This window comes from Labeo rohita, chromosome 7 (assembly GCF_022985175.1).
Source record: "Labeo rohita strain BAU-BD-2019 chromosome 7, IGBB_LRoh.1.0, whole genome shotgun sequence".
Lineage (NCBI taxonomy): Eukaryota > Metazoa > Chordata > Actinopteri > Cypriniformes > Cyprinidae > Labeo > Labeo rohita.
Genome location: NC_066875.1, coordinates 25,275,223 through 25,289,722, shown reverse-complemented (window position 1 = coordinate 25,289,722; position 14,500 = coordinate 25,275,223). Strand labels below are relative to the sequence as shown.

General features: G+C 37.4%; 1 protein-coding gene across 6 annotated transcripts; it reads left to right on the top strand.

Moving 5' to 3' along the window:
- The first annotated feature begins 293 nt into the window (after window positions 1-293).
- On the top strand, window positions 294-13,918 carry tnnt3b (troponin T type 3b (skeletal, fast)). 6 transcript variants are annotated; one of them, XM_051114527.1, is made up of 14 exons: window positions 294-424; window positions 1,826-1,865; window positions 1,959-1,969; window positions 3,655-3,828; window positions 5,731-5,748; window positions 6,003-6,023; window positions 6,688-6,706; window positions 6,852-6,897; window positions 6,996-7,112; window positions 9,051-9,242; window positions 9,356-9,468; window positions 9,561-9,651; window positions 11,595-11,635; window positions 13,590-13,918. In XM_051114527.1, the coding sequence occupies exons 2-14, from the start codon at window positions 1,846-1,848 to the stop codon at window positions 13,624-13,626; spliced, it is 900 nt and encodes a 299-aa protein (XP_050970484.1). In that variant the 5' UTR covers window positions 294-424; window positions 1,826-1,845; the 3' UTR covers window positions 13,627-13,918. The 6 variants fall into 6 exon arrangements, with proteins under 6 accessions (XP_050970484.1, XP_050970485.1, XP_050970481.1 ...); XM_051114524.1 differs by lacking the exons at window positions 294-424; window positions 1,826-1,865; window positions 1,959-1,969; window positions 11,595-11,635 and adding exons at window positions 2,657-2,792; window positions 12,174-12,214; XM_051114523.1 differs by lacking the exons at window positions 294-424; window positions 1,826-1,865; window positions 1,959-1,969 and adding an exon at window positions 2,657-2,792.
- Window positions 13,919-14,500: the final 582 nt, after the last annotated feature.

Below are 14,500 nucleotides of genomic sequence, written 5' to 3'. Positions count from 1 at the left end.
AACTATCATCAGTCCATAAAGCCACTTTTCAGTTTGTGACGTCTACCCTGTGCCCTACTCCCCACAGCATCCACAAAGACATTTTGTCTCCCTCTGTAAACCACAGCCAGATTTCTACAAGAGCCTCAGACCTTTAGCATGCTCTCCCTCTTAACTTGGGCTTATTTTTGCTTGCCTTGTGCTATGACAGATATAGCGATCGGGTGCCTCAGCTTTCCAAATCTGATCGTCCTTTCATCCAGTACATTCTGTGGGTCTCCTTATGGTCCAGATTCCCACCCCCCCACATTAGCTCTTCAGCCAATGAGGCTCCTTAGAAGATCAAGTATCAGTATAAGTCAAGGACTTAAGAAGTTTCAAGGTTTGCAGAACCTTACCGCCCGTCTTCGCCATCAAGACACTCTCTTCTTTCGGCTTTTCTGAGGTAAGAGTTTAAAGGTTTGGTATCTTCAAAAAAGTAAAGAAAGGCAGGGCCATGTCTGAGTAGAGAGTTTTTTCCCTCTGTTCACGGCTTGTGCGTATTTTCTTTTAAAAGTTAAGTCGTTTTTTGCTATTTGGTGTTATATCCTCTATCACATGTTGTAGTAAATAATTGTTGTATAAGATGAACTTGAGCTATGCATGAATGTAATATGCTAACAGATGACAAACTGACAGCACTGATCATTTGAGGGTGGGTGTGGACACTTCTGCAAATGGGATGGATCTGTCTCATTGTGGCGCTTTGTAGATAACACACTAAGGCCAACACAATGCAATTCAGTATTTACACATTGTTGGCTTCCTCTTTGTCCTATCCCGTAGATCGCCACTAATGATAGCAATGACAATAGAGGCTTAACAAAGAACAGCTGACGGCAGATAATAGCTCAAAAGGGGCGATAGCATTAGAACAATGCTCTAATGATTTCTCAAACACACGCTAAATAGCTGTCACTTTCACACTTATACAACAGACAGCATAATTGTATATTATAGTGGCTCTGTTTTGATGTTGCATTGACTTTTTGATTCATGTCAGAATAGAAACACATAAATAATCTGTCAATCCTTCCTTTAATGGCTCACAATAATGTAAGCAGACAGTCATGCCCACATAAGGCAGGGCTGACTGGACCAGAGCCTCACTGTCAAAAAAGAGAGAGAGCTGATGCTGGGAAATCTGATCATGTGTTAATCTCCAATCGCTTCGGCAGCTGTGCTGGAGATATGAGTCACAGCATACACACACACACACACACACACACACACACATTTCTGAGGCTAAATTAGTGAGGACATCTGGTAGATGGAATAGTTTTTATACTAAGAACATACCCAAAAGCTTCTGTTACATAAATGAATTAACATTATTAGATATAAAGCACAATATTTGGCTTATTTATGTTTTCTTTGTTTATATGAGGATATAATCTTAAATTTGGCCCTAACAGCTATAGCCTGTCTGTCATGGTTGTTTTATTTAATTGCTTTTACACTCATTTTTTTAAACATTACCTATTATTTAGTATGTTTATTTCTTTTGCAGAGCTTTTTTTTTTTTTGCTCTGAGCTCTAATTCTATTATATTGACTTTGCTCTGCTTTGATCATTTATCATTTCTTTGAAGAGCTCAAGTCAGACAGTAAATGTTCAGCATATTTAGACACAGCTGTTTTTTATAGTTAACTGGGAGAGAAGATGACATAAAATGTTACGAGTTACCTAAAATATTTAGCATGTTGAGGCGCCTTTCGCACCTGTCAAATCAGTGATTAACCCTGTCGCAGTGATACAACACAAAGTCTAAACAATTACAAACCTTCTCTCTGTTTGCTTCATATAGGTCTAAAGCTCCCTATCATCATGTCTGACACAGAGGACGTGTAAGTATTCTGACATTTGCTGTAAAATGATACATTCATGCTTTCTGGTCAAGACAAAATAATGATAAATCTTCTTTCTCTCTCTTCAATCAGTGGGGTCGAGGGTAAGTACTTAATTTAAATTCTTCTTCTAATTATTATTATTATTATGATTATAACTGCAGTTAATGTAGAAATACATATGCCTTAGCCAGGATTTTCAAATCTGTCATATGTATACATTTGTCCACTCAATATCTATTTCCATTTTATTTTAAATATGTATTTTTTCAGTCAGCATCAGTGTTTTCTTGGTATGTCGGCAGTTACTTTGATTATATTTAGAAACAGTGAGCCTTGGTGATATTTTTTTTTTGCAGGTTTGGCTTTGCTCTATTTAGCATTAAAAATTCATTCATAAAAAAACACGTTTCAAATATAAATATATCTATCTAATGCAAGAGGGGTGCCCTGAATTTGCCTGTAGTGAGTGATATTGTGCCACCTGCTGTCTGGCAGCTGTTTCATGTATCCCATGCCAGCATACTGCCTTCTGCCACTGCCACAGAGAGCTTTTTTAAGAACATCTCTGGAGGTTGACATGTCAAACGCATGCAGTGGCCGAGGGCAGTATTAATGATGCTCATGTTACTGGTGTTCTCTGAGGTGAATGCTCATGTGAGGCTAGAAAGGCCAGAGATCAGACCAAATTATTATTTTACAGGAATTCTTTTTAAAATTTAGACTTACAAGTTTCCATATAGAATGTGATTCTGTACTGAATTGATGAGCACTGACTCCACAGAACACCAGCAAAAAAGGCTTGCATGCATTTCATGTATGACGTAATTCCAATTAAAATAGAAGAAAAAAAAAAAGTTACATTTTGTAATTTTTGTATTCCTTTACTGCTTTCTTTTCTGGCATATGAAGAGGTCGAAGAAGGAGGTAAAATAATAAAACAAACTAAAATAATTAAACACCACCACTACAACCAAACCAACCAAGAGGATTTGAAAATTAACTAGTCTTTCAATGTACTAATTCAACATAATGTCCTCTTATTTATTAAAAACTGCCTGACGCTGTCTGTAGTAAGTTGTAACTAAATCAAATAAAAATAATAACCAAAAGCAGCAAATGATTTGCTTAACTAATTCAAGAACCTTTCAAATGCCAATCTTTTCATTTGACTCATCATAAGGTAAACTAAAACCATAAGCATATTAATCATATTTATGTAGGAAATCTAACCAGTGCTAACCAGCATGTGCTGCCATCTACAGCTTGAAAGGTACCATGACCTTTGATGACCTTTTAAGCAAAATACACAGATTTGAAGACCTGAAGTTCTAAATTGTGTGGCTGCTGAAAAGGTCATCGAAAGAATCAGTTGTTTTAATGCCTTGTCTATGTTTTTGAAATGTTACTATGTGGATTTTATCTGTGCATAAGGTGTGAAATTTATTCTAGTTTATTTTCCTATCAAGCACAAGAAGTTTAGAAGTAGATTATTAAAATCAATGGCTTTGGCAAACAGGGAAAAACAAAGTCATTTCTTGTGGGTATTTTATTTGGCATGTGGAATCCTGGTGTCTCAAGGTCTCATCATTTCATAACAGGTTCTCCCGCTATGTGCATCCTCTCAGCCACCTATTATTCCATTTTATACATGACACACATGACTCTCTCTCTCTCTTTCTCACTTTAACCAGTACGTAATCTCCCATTTCTGAATGCTTCCTCCTCTGCAACGCATTAACTGTTGATAACCTTCCTTCCCCTGGTTGCTTGCTGCATGTATTATTAGCTGAAGAGGTAGTAGAGGTAGAGGTAGCCCCAGAGGCAGCTCCTGAACCGGAGCCTGAGCCTGAGCAAGCACCAGAGCCAGAACCAGAGCCAGAGCCAGAGCCAGAAAAACAGCCAGAACCAGAACCAGAGCCAGAACCAGAACCAGAACCAGAACCAGAGGTGCATGAGGAAGGTATGTGGCATGAATATTCATTCATCCTTCCCATTTCCCCCAAAACGACTAAAAACAGGCAGCGCACCTCATCTGCTACCTAAAAATCAGCCACATTAATGTAGTTCCCCAGTAGTACCCATCCCCCCCATCCCAACAAAACTTTAACCACTACTGGCGGTACCTCCTCTTCGTTCAGGCCCACCATGAGACTGGTGTGGTACTACCAAATGCTGACAGAGCTTAGATCCATGCCATTTCAGTCCCTTGTGGCGCATTTGAATTCTTTTTCAGAATTGGAAAATTTACACCCTTCCGAACAAGGGATGTTTTCCAATTCAGATTCACTTGCAGACCGATGGGGAGTGAGCTGGAACGATCAAGCTCTGACAGACATGCCGCTCGTCACATCTAAAATGCAGCTTTCTTTAGGGTGGATGCAGGAGGCCTGCATTGTTGGGAAACAAATCTTCTAAACTAGTAGCGTGACAGTAGCTTAGCCATCAAAACAGTGTAGCTTTTTTAGTTATAAGTTTTTTTTTCTTTCCTCTCTATCATGTATTATGTAGAAAAGTCCCTGCCATTCAAACGGGTCCTTTAACGTACGATTCAGTAATGAATTGTTCTCAACATTTTTTGCTAAATATTTTGCAGCTATACTAAATACTGCTGTTCTGTTCTTACATGTGTTTTTTTTCTCATGCTAATTAAAGGGATAGTTCACCCAAAAATGAAAATGTCATTTATGTCATTAATTACTTACAGTCATGTCTTTCCAAACTTGTAAGACCTTTGTTCATCTTTGGAACACAAATTAAAATATTTTTGATGAAATCTGAGAGCTGTCTGACTTTCTGACTCTTTTTTGGGTGAACTGTCCTTTTAAGATCCATATTGTTTCATGTAGTTGATAGCAAAAAGAAATCACGTCATTGGATAAGATTTAATTTATATATTTTTTAAAAAGATCTTGTCTGCACCCATTTAGACTACCTTAATTGTAAATAAACTATCATATATCAGAAGTAGCTTGGCAAACAACCGTTTCCAAGTAGCTTTCCCAACACTAGAGGCCTGAGCTGATAATAAATGACACTACAGCTCCTGCTCTTGCCAATTACGCTGCGACAAATATGCTTATCAGATAATCACGGAAAACTCTCTGCACATTTCTACATTCAGAACTGTCTCTGAGTTGCCGCCAGCATAATGCTACTCTCGGCTGCATCTTGAAGAAAAATCTATTCTATTGCATGCGTTATAATAATTCTGCAACAAATGCAACTGTTTCAGTTGCTATGCTGTTTATAATATTCATGGAATGAATATTAAATGGTCAATAAATGGTTAGTATATTTAAAATATTTTCAAAGGGACAAAAGGGCTATAATACGTTTAAGTAACTCTTGCTGATTTTAACTGGCTTAACATTGGAAAGGCTCTCTTTGGCACACTGAGCTATACTAAAACATTAAATACTACAATGAAATATTAAATACTAAAATTTTTACTCTAAAAAGCAAAATGCTGAAAGTGTCAAACAAGATGCCATCCATTATTAAGATGCTTTTGTCCACTTTGAAATACCAGTCAATGTTTTATGATAATATGTATGCTAATGTAGATTAGTCATCAGTATAAATGTTGTTATTTAGCTTATGTTCTTTTAATGACTTGCTCATATTGAGGTGTCCCATTTAAAGTGATAACGTAGTTAATTCATCTGAATGTTTATTGATTGTGATTTTTTGTTTAGTTGGTTTCTGTTAATGTATCCTGATTTAAGTTGGCACCTCAATTTGAGTGTCCGCTCAGCTGAACTCTGCATCTGAGCACGCAGCCCTGCTTAGGGCAGCAAAGAGCACATAAAGCAATATTAATGTTCTCTATTTTACTCTTGCTTTCAACGCTTCATGCATGCAGAGGCCTATGAAGAGGAAGGTATGTTTGTCATTTTCTTGTATTTGTCATTTCTGATTAGAAAGAAGGCATGGGGGAGGGGTTAATGCCTGCAAGGAACACAGTGAAATCGGGTCCAAAACCTTACGACATAAGATTCTGAATGGGGAGACACAGAAAACTGGCCAGTGTCGATTGACACTGGCTTACCTTAAGTCAATAACAAGGGTGAAAGAATATGAAATGCTGACATTGCTCTGTGCTTTGCTTCTTTTTGCATGAATGTGCCACACCAGTGGAAGAAGGAGCACAAGATGGTAGTTTTTATTTCCTTCTGGAAAATGTCTGGTCTGGATGTGGCTTTTTGCTTGTGTTTTTGCTGTGAAGGTCAAGCCAAATAGTTACGAAACACTGCAATGGCTCGTAATCTCATCTAGGTCACCTGCAGAGTCTAGTCAGAGGTCCATGATGACCAAAGATATTTAACAAACTCAGATTTAGATGCTGTTAGCCAAAAGAGATGGGAAAATGAATGAAGGATAAAAAGATGAATCTTTTCCACAAGGCTTTGTTGTTATGTTAATTCTCGGAAGAGTGAGAATGGTCCACTTGTCGGGAGTTCTGTGTCTGTTTATACTCATGTACTTATAAGCACCTCATGATATGGATTCTTATGCAATGATTCTTCTATATTTGTTTTGATCACCTATTTGTTTCACAACTTTCAAACTAACCCAGTTTATTAACATTACTGAAACGATTGAAATTAATATGTGTAATTTACTTTGTAAACATACTTTCAGAAGTTACACACATCATTCTTAAAGCTCAGGTAATATAAACCAGCACTGAGTTGTTACTAAGAGTAACTCCATGTTCATGGATATGGCTAACAGAATTCCCACTGATTGTTAAGTGAGCTCGTTTTAAACTCTCTAACCATGTTACATATCCTCTCCCTTTTTTATTTTTTCATAACAGAGGAGAAGCCCAAGTTCAAGTAAGTAGAATTGTCCACTGTGCACTTTTTATAGCTGAGCAGCCAATTTCAATGCTGCGACGCAATACAACATGCACTAAGGAGCTTTGGAAGATTGAGATACCCAGAATCCCACTATAACACATTTTGCTTTCATTCCTTTTAGACCAAGTGCACCAAAGATCCCTGAAGGGGAAAAGGTGGACTTTGATGTAAGCAAGTACTTCACTGGTTACATTAAGTTAAAGTGTTACGTATTAAACATTGTAAGAATACATGTTTGAGGTCATATTTATGTGTGTGCAAACAGGACATCCAGAAGAAGCGTCAAAACAAGGACCTCATTGAGCTGCAGGCCCTGATTGATGCCCACTTTGAGTGCAGGAAGAAGGAAGAGGAGGAGCTTATTGCTCTGAAAGAGAGAATCGTGAGTGTCAGCCATATGTATATTATCCCACCAAATCTACCTTATTTTTCAATGTGGAAGTAAGCTGTTTTCTGTGAATGTGCGAGACTTCTGCTTCCTTAGCTGCGGACAGTAGGGAAACAAACAAAAGAATAACAAATGCACTAAAAGGTAAAATTGTGTGTTTATAATTAAGACAGTACATTAAAATAATATGGTAAGAAACACGAATGGGTATGCATGTTCTTACCGAAAAAATAAGGTGGATACTCAACAAATAGACACATACGTGGACATTAAAGTTTGAGTTGAAATTATTTTATAATCTTACCTGTGTCTTATCTTGAAGGAGAAGCCCACTTCCAAAACAAAGATTCACATATAATGTACTCACCCCCTTGTCATCCAAGATGTTCATGTCTTTCTTTCTTCAGTCGTAAAGAAATTATGTTTTTTGAGAGAAACATTTAAGCATTTTTCTCCATATAATGGACTGGTATGATGCCCCGATTTTGAACTTCCAAAATGCAGGTTAAATGTGGCTTCAGACGATCCCAAATGCGGTTGTAAACGATCCCAGCTAAGAAAGAAGGGTCTTATCTAGCGTAACAATCGGTTATTTTAATAAAAAATAATACAATTTATATACTTTTTAATGTCAAACGCTCGTTTTGTCGTACTCTGCCTGGACTGTTTTTGTTTCGGTTCATGATATGTCGAAAAACTCCCATCTCATGTTCTCCATTTTATGTTAATCTTTTTTTTTTGATAAGTGGACTTCTCCTTTAAAGAAGTTCATTTTTAGAACAAATTACAGATAATTTAATTAAATTATGTGTGCTGTTCATGTCTTTCTTTCTTTAGTTGTGAAGAAATTGTGTTTCTTGAGGAAAACATTCCAGAATTTTTCTTTATATGGTGGACTTCTGTGGTGCCCGTGAGTTTAAACTTCCAAAATAGTTTCAGTGCACCATCAGAGGGTCTTGTTTAGCGAAACGGTCGGTTATTTTCCAAAAAAATGTACAATGAAATACTTTTTAACCTCAAACGCTCGTCTTGCGCATGCGAAGTTTGCGAACTCTGTATAATCCGGGTCAATACAGTTAGGGTATGTCGAAAAACTTCCATCTCATTTTCTTCTCCAACTTCAAAATTGTCCTACATCGATGCAGAAGTAAGAAGTTTGAGGTTAATTGAGCGTTTTTGGAAAATAACCGATCGTTGCGCTGGATAAGACCCTTCTTTCTCAGCTGGGATCATTTAGATTCCTTTGAAGCCACTATAAATGGAGAAAAATTCTACAATGTTTTCCTCAAGAAACATAATTTCTTTACGACTGAAGAGAGAAAGACACCAACATCTTGGATGACAAGGCGGTGAGTAAATTATCTGTACATTTTTGTTCTGGAAGTGAACTTCTCCTTTAGAGCTTCCTATTTCAGTAAGATGCACGATGGCGCCAGCTGTGTTTGTAGGAAGGGCAAGAAATTAAAGTTTGTAGGCGTGTGACGGAAGAGATTAATGTTTCTCCCTCGAAACTTGCCAGTTTCTTTTGCATAACAAAATATATTGCTATTAAAATCGTTTTTTGTTATTTGAAATAAAGCTTAAATAAAATAACGTATAAACATTTGACCTTTGACTCTAATAAAGTTGAAATATTATAGCATTTTGGCAACTAACTACAAAATAAGTTTATTTCTATTTTCATTTCAAAAATCAAAACAAATATATAACAACTAAAATTAAAATGAAAACTGAATATTAATCAAATTAAATAATAATAAACACTACAGGCCAATAGTATATAAATAATAATAAGATTACACTGGCCTATGAGCAGAATGATACAGCGTTGCCATGAATGAAGGCGAAATATCTGACCAATCAGAATCAAATGTTCCATAGCACCATGTATCAGGATATTATAATGGACAAATATAAACTGTGTATGTGCAGGAAAAACGTAGGGCTGAGAGGGCAGAGCAGCAGAGGATCCGCGCTGAGAAGGACAAGGAGCGTCAGGCAAGACGTGAAGAAGAGAGGCAGAGGAAGGAGGAGGCTGATGCTAAGAAGAAGGCAGATGAAGAGGCCAAGAAGAAGTCTGCCCTGTCTAGCATGGGCTCCCAGTACAGCAGCTACCTGCAGAAGGTTTTTATCTACCCTTACCTTATTCTGTCAATCTTCTCTTTGAGTACAGTACTGTATATGACTGTGAAAAATAAATAGGTCTAAGTGTTTTGTTTGCATATGACTACAAACAGGCTGATTCAAAGAGGGGAGGTAAGAAGCAAACTGAAAGAGAGAAGAAGAAGAAGATCCTGGCAGACAGACGCAAGCCTCTGAACATTGACCATCTGAATGAGGACAAGCTGAGGTCAGCACAAATATCTGACAACACTATGGCTGAAAGAAAGACACTTTGTATGCGTTTCCTAAATGTGTTTCGGTTTATATGTGTGTTCATAGGGAGAAAGCCAAAGAGCTGTGGGACTGGTTGTACTCCCTGGAGGCTGAGAAGTTTGAGCACATGGAGAAACTCAAGAGGCAGAAGTATGAGGTGAGGGATCTGTCCAGTGCTCATTTACACAATACAACATCTATAAACTTATTTGACTTAATGTTTCATCACAGCCTACATTTGTTTTACTAGGGGAGATCCACTACTTGGGTCAACTGCACCCTGGACACATTTTAACCTAGGAATAGTTGATCCAAAAATGAAACTCTCTGTTACAATTAGAGATATTACACAAAATGGCCATCTCAATCACCATTTATTTTTACTGTATCTCAAAAAGCAGTGTTGTCAGAGACAGACATTCTGTTCTGCTCAGAAGAGTTTGGGATAACATGATGATGAGTAAATGATCATCACTTTCATTTTTGGGTGAACTATCTGTTCAGTGAACAGGCGTAGTGTTAAAACACAATTTATGTTTAACTATAATATTAGTCTACCCAGCTGCATTCAGCTGCCCCAACAAAAAATTAATGCCTTGTTAATTATTTAAACAACAGTCAGTTCTGGTTCTTGAATTTTATTGTTTGCGCATTAGTGGGGATTTTTCAGTGACTCTTTCTGCAGGTTTCTGCACATCGACACGGCTGTTGGTGGTGACAAGTGACAAGTTATGAGTGAATCATTTTTAAATAATTTACTCGACCGATTCATTCGAGAAAGCTGAAACGAAACACCACTACTTTGTGTTGCTTGAAGACACGATGGTCGATTCTGCTTTGGCTCCTTTATTAAAAAAAAGATTAAAGATGTGGTCACATTAGAAAACATTATGGCGACATTTTGCTGGCAAAAACATTATCTATATATTTCTACATTATCTATTGTCAATAGTGTGACAAATGAAGCAAAGTTCACTTCAAATCATGTAGCTTTCTGTTGGTGAATGCAGCGAATTTGTGTAACCAATGTGAACCCGCTGTGAAATTCCTGATCATATGGATTCCAGCTATTGACTATATTTCATGAAACAGTAATTGTGACCACCACTTAAGTAATTGGCAATATTATGTATAAAATAAACACTACCAGTCCAAAGTTTTTGAACAGTAAGATTTTTTTAAATTAATGAAAGGAAAAGATGTCTATTCTGTCTATTCTCACCAAGCCTACATTTATTTGATCTAAAACACAGGAAAAGTAATATAGTGAAATATTTTCACTATTTAAAATAACTGCTTTCTATTTGAATATATTTTAAAATATAATATATATTTCTGAGATCAAAGCTAAATTTTTGCATCATTACTCGAGTCTTCAGTGTCACAGGATCCTTCGGAAATCATTCTAATATGCTGATTTGCTGTTCAAGAAACATTTATTATTATTATCATCATCAATATTTAAAACAGTTGAGTATACTTTTTCATTATTCTTAGATGAAGATGAAATAAAAAGCTTGTAATATTGTACACTATACCATTCAAAAGTTCAAAATTCTTAAAGTCAGTATGTAATTTTTTTTGGAAATTAATACTTTTATTTAGCAAGGATGCTTTAAATTGATCAAAAGTGATGATAAAAGATTTATTTTTCAGATAAATGCTGTTCTTCTGAACTTTCTATTCATCAAAGAAACCTGACAAGGATATAGACTGGAGTACTGATGCAAAAGAAATCAGCTTTGAAATAAATTACATTTTAAAATTTTTGGTTTTTAGGTTTTTAAATAGCAAAAATATTTCAAAATTGTACTGTTTCTGCTGTACTTTGGATAAATGCAGAAGAGCAGAAGAGACTTTGTTAAAAAAATGTTCAAAAACCTTTGGCTGGTAGTGTAAGTACCTATTAATTTATTGAACTATTGTACAAAAGCAATAGTCCATTCACTCATTTGAATACTTCAATGACAGCTTAAAATTAAAAGAACATGACCATCAGTCATAATGACACATGTATGTGCGAGCTGTGTCTTTCCAGGTGGTTCAGAGTGTGTGTATGTGTGGTAGTTCAGGTCTCAGCTGTGTTCTGGTGTTCTGCAGGTTACTACCCAGCGTAAGAGAGTGGAGGAGCTCAGTAAATAGTGAGTAACTGGAACTGTAGGAAGTTAAGGCTTTGGTCAGCAACAGGGACATGACGGCATGGTCTGCATGCATGAGACTCTCTGGTCTCCATGGCTTCTTGGAAACAGGTCGATTCAGACCACAGGTGAAAGGTCAAATGTACTGTCACTCCTAAAAACCTATAGCGAGAGCCTTCACGACAGTTCACACCAACAACCTATATATTGTACAGTAGAGATGTGCTTCATTTTAAAATGAAGTTAGTCCGAATCTGAGCTTACATATTCCAAGATGTTTCTCCTGCAGGTAAGTGTGTGTGTGATTGTTTAAGCTCAATGCCGTCTCACTGAGGGATGCTCAACTACAGCACAAAACACACATGCCTGTGAAAATGCTGCTTTATACCAGCTCTTGACGTCGGCACGTCCTGAGCATCCAGCCAGAATGATTTGTGTGTGTTTGTCAGCACTCAGTGGTAGAGGACAGATGTCACAATCCAGGATCCTGTGGTTAAGGTATGATCTGGCGGGTTTAAAAACGCTCATATGTTGTTTTCAGGTCATCTCTCTCAGAAACCGCATTGATGAATTGCAGAAGCAGTGAGTAGCTCCTTGCCACCACACACAAAGCGCACGGATGAACTGACTACTGTCCTTCTGTCTTTACTCTAATATTACTATCTAACTTTACTCTAATATTATTACCTAATCATTTTGACACTCCATGGAAACTCTCAAAGACACTGTCACACACAAGCTGCCAGTCACATTGGATAAAAAGTTGGGTAACACTCAATGGCAGCCAAATTTTACAAAACATGTCCTAAAACTCGATATAGGCCTGTAGTCTTGAAGCTGTTGTAGAGGTGGTAAGTATTTGGGACATTTTTGTAGCATTGTGACAGACTTACTGAAGCGTGAAGCCTTTGAGAGTGAGTTTCTCCAGAGCTGTATGAGTTTTGTCCACCTTAGTCAGACAGTGAACCCACTTTGGAGTTTTCCTCATACAAGCTCCCCCGAGTACATTTACATGCACTTAAGTTTGATTTCAGTTAAACTAAAGCAATTCTTCATCTGTTTTAAATGTCACAGAAACACTTTAGTTTGACTGAAATCACACCAGTGAAGTTAAACTATCCAGATAATGACTTTACACAAATCGAACTACAGTTTGCCTCATTGAAATGCAAAATGCCTTTATGCTGCCTTCAAGTGCAACTGCAAACTCGTACCTTATGACGTCACTTATTCAAGTTGAAACACAGATTTAACGTATTTATCCAACATATGATATTTTTGTAAAAGCTTTCCGACACCATTTCTTACAGACTTCCTTTCCAATCCCTGGTCTCTCTGTATGGATTTTAGATATAATGCATTGTGTCATATATACTTGGACAGACAGATGAGACTGTAGCTCGATTATAACAGTGCATGTAAACGTACTTGATTTCTGAAGTGATTTACAGACAATGAAAAATAAAGCTCACTCTTATATCGCTCAACATGCAAATCGTAGCGTAGCACTATGAAGTTCTTGTTTATTCTAGATCTGGCTTATTTTTCATTGGTGCCAGCAATTCTAAACTGTGATGAATGTGTTTGGTATACATGAGGTAATGAGTGGTGTAAATGTGATGTGATAAACATTTAAGACTAAGTCAGGCCTGTTTAACAAACTGACAGATCTCAGAGAAAGAGCGGTAAGTCCTGCATGGAGTGAATGCAATTTTAGTTTCATGTGCATGACAGACTTTGTGTGAACACCGTAAGTGAGGGAAACATCCTACAGGACTCGACTGAGAAAACTGGGAAATAATAGTATTTGGAGTGCTCTGTGTTAGTAACGGAGAACTTAAATTTGAGGAATGACAATAAATGGATTCCTGTCCTGTATGGTGTTTTTTCACTCTTCTACTCACAGGTCAGTGAAGGTCAGCACCACTAACTCGCTCTTTCTTCATCTGCTGTTTAGCTCCAAGAAGGGCGCCGCTGCTCGCCGCAGAAAGTAAGCGTTCGTGGAGAAACCTACACTCGTGGTCAAGACATGCCTGGTTCCTGCATTTCCGAGCTCTGCCTTCGTTCACCAGGCATCTCTGATCCCACCCATCGTTTGCAGTTTACCAGAGGCTGTCAATGGCGATCTTCCACACCCTGCGTCTTAGCAGTAGTTGCAGTAGGAACTTCCCCTCCCCTGCTCTGTCTTTAGGTTCTCACCTTCCGTTTTTGTAAATAATGTTTGGCTCGCCAGCTTTATCGGTTTCATCTGGCAGTTCAATAAAGTTATTCTTCAAGACTGATAAACTAGAATTGATTGTGTTTCCTGATTATACTGAGAAACTCTGATGCTGAAACACTGAATCAAAATGAATATGAACTATATGTCTTTTGACCTATTTGACATGTTCATGATGATTCTGAGCAGACCAGAGTCTAGCACAGGGATAGGCAAAGTTGGTCCTGGAGTACCAATGTCCTGCAGAGTTTAGCTCCAACCCTAAAAAAAAAACCTCACCTGCCTGCAACCCGAGTAATTCTATTAGTGGCTGTTTCTATGGGCTGCTATCCACCTTATTTTTCCGTAAGAGCAAGCATGGCCATTTGTAAATTTAATGTGTCTGGCTTCCGGTCTTATCCACTTCCAGCTGTTTTTAGCTGTACAAAACAGCTCATTTTGCTGCTTGATATTGGAAACTGATGTACCATATTTTTTTTAATGTATTATCTTAATTATGAACACAATGGTTTGTAGTGCAAACAGTTTTACCGTTTACTGCACTTCGTTATCCTTCTCATTATTTCCCTATGGCAGTTTATGAACTGGAAGTCTAACACGTTACCAGAAAACAGCTTACTTCTGCATTGAAAAATAAGGTGGATACAAAA

Coding starts and splice junctions, on each gene's coding strand:
- tnnt3b (XM_051114524.1), top strand. CDS start 2,672: ATGCATTTCATGTATGACGTAATTCCAATTAAAATAGAAGAAAAAAAA. Junction 9,469..9,560: donor CTGAATGAGGACAAGCTGAG/GTCAGCACAAAT, acceptor GTGTGTTCATAG/GGAGAAAGCCAAAGAGCTGT. Junction 9,652..12,173: donor TCAAGAGGCAGAAGTATGAG/GTGAGGGATCTG, acceptor TGTTGTTTTCAG/GTCATCTCTCTCAGAAACCG.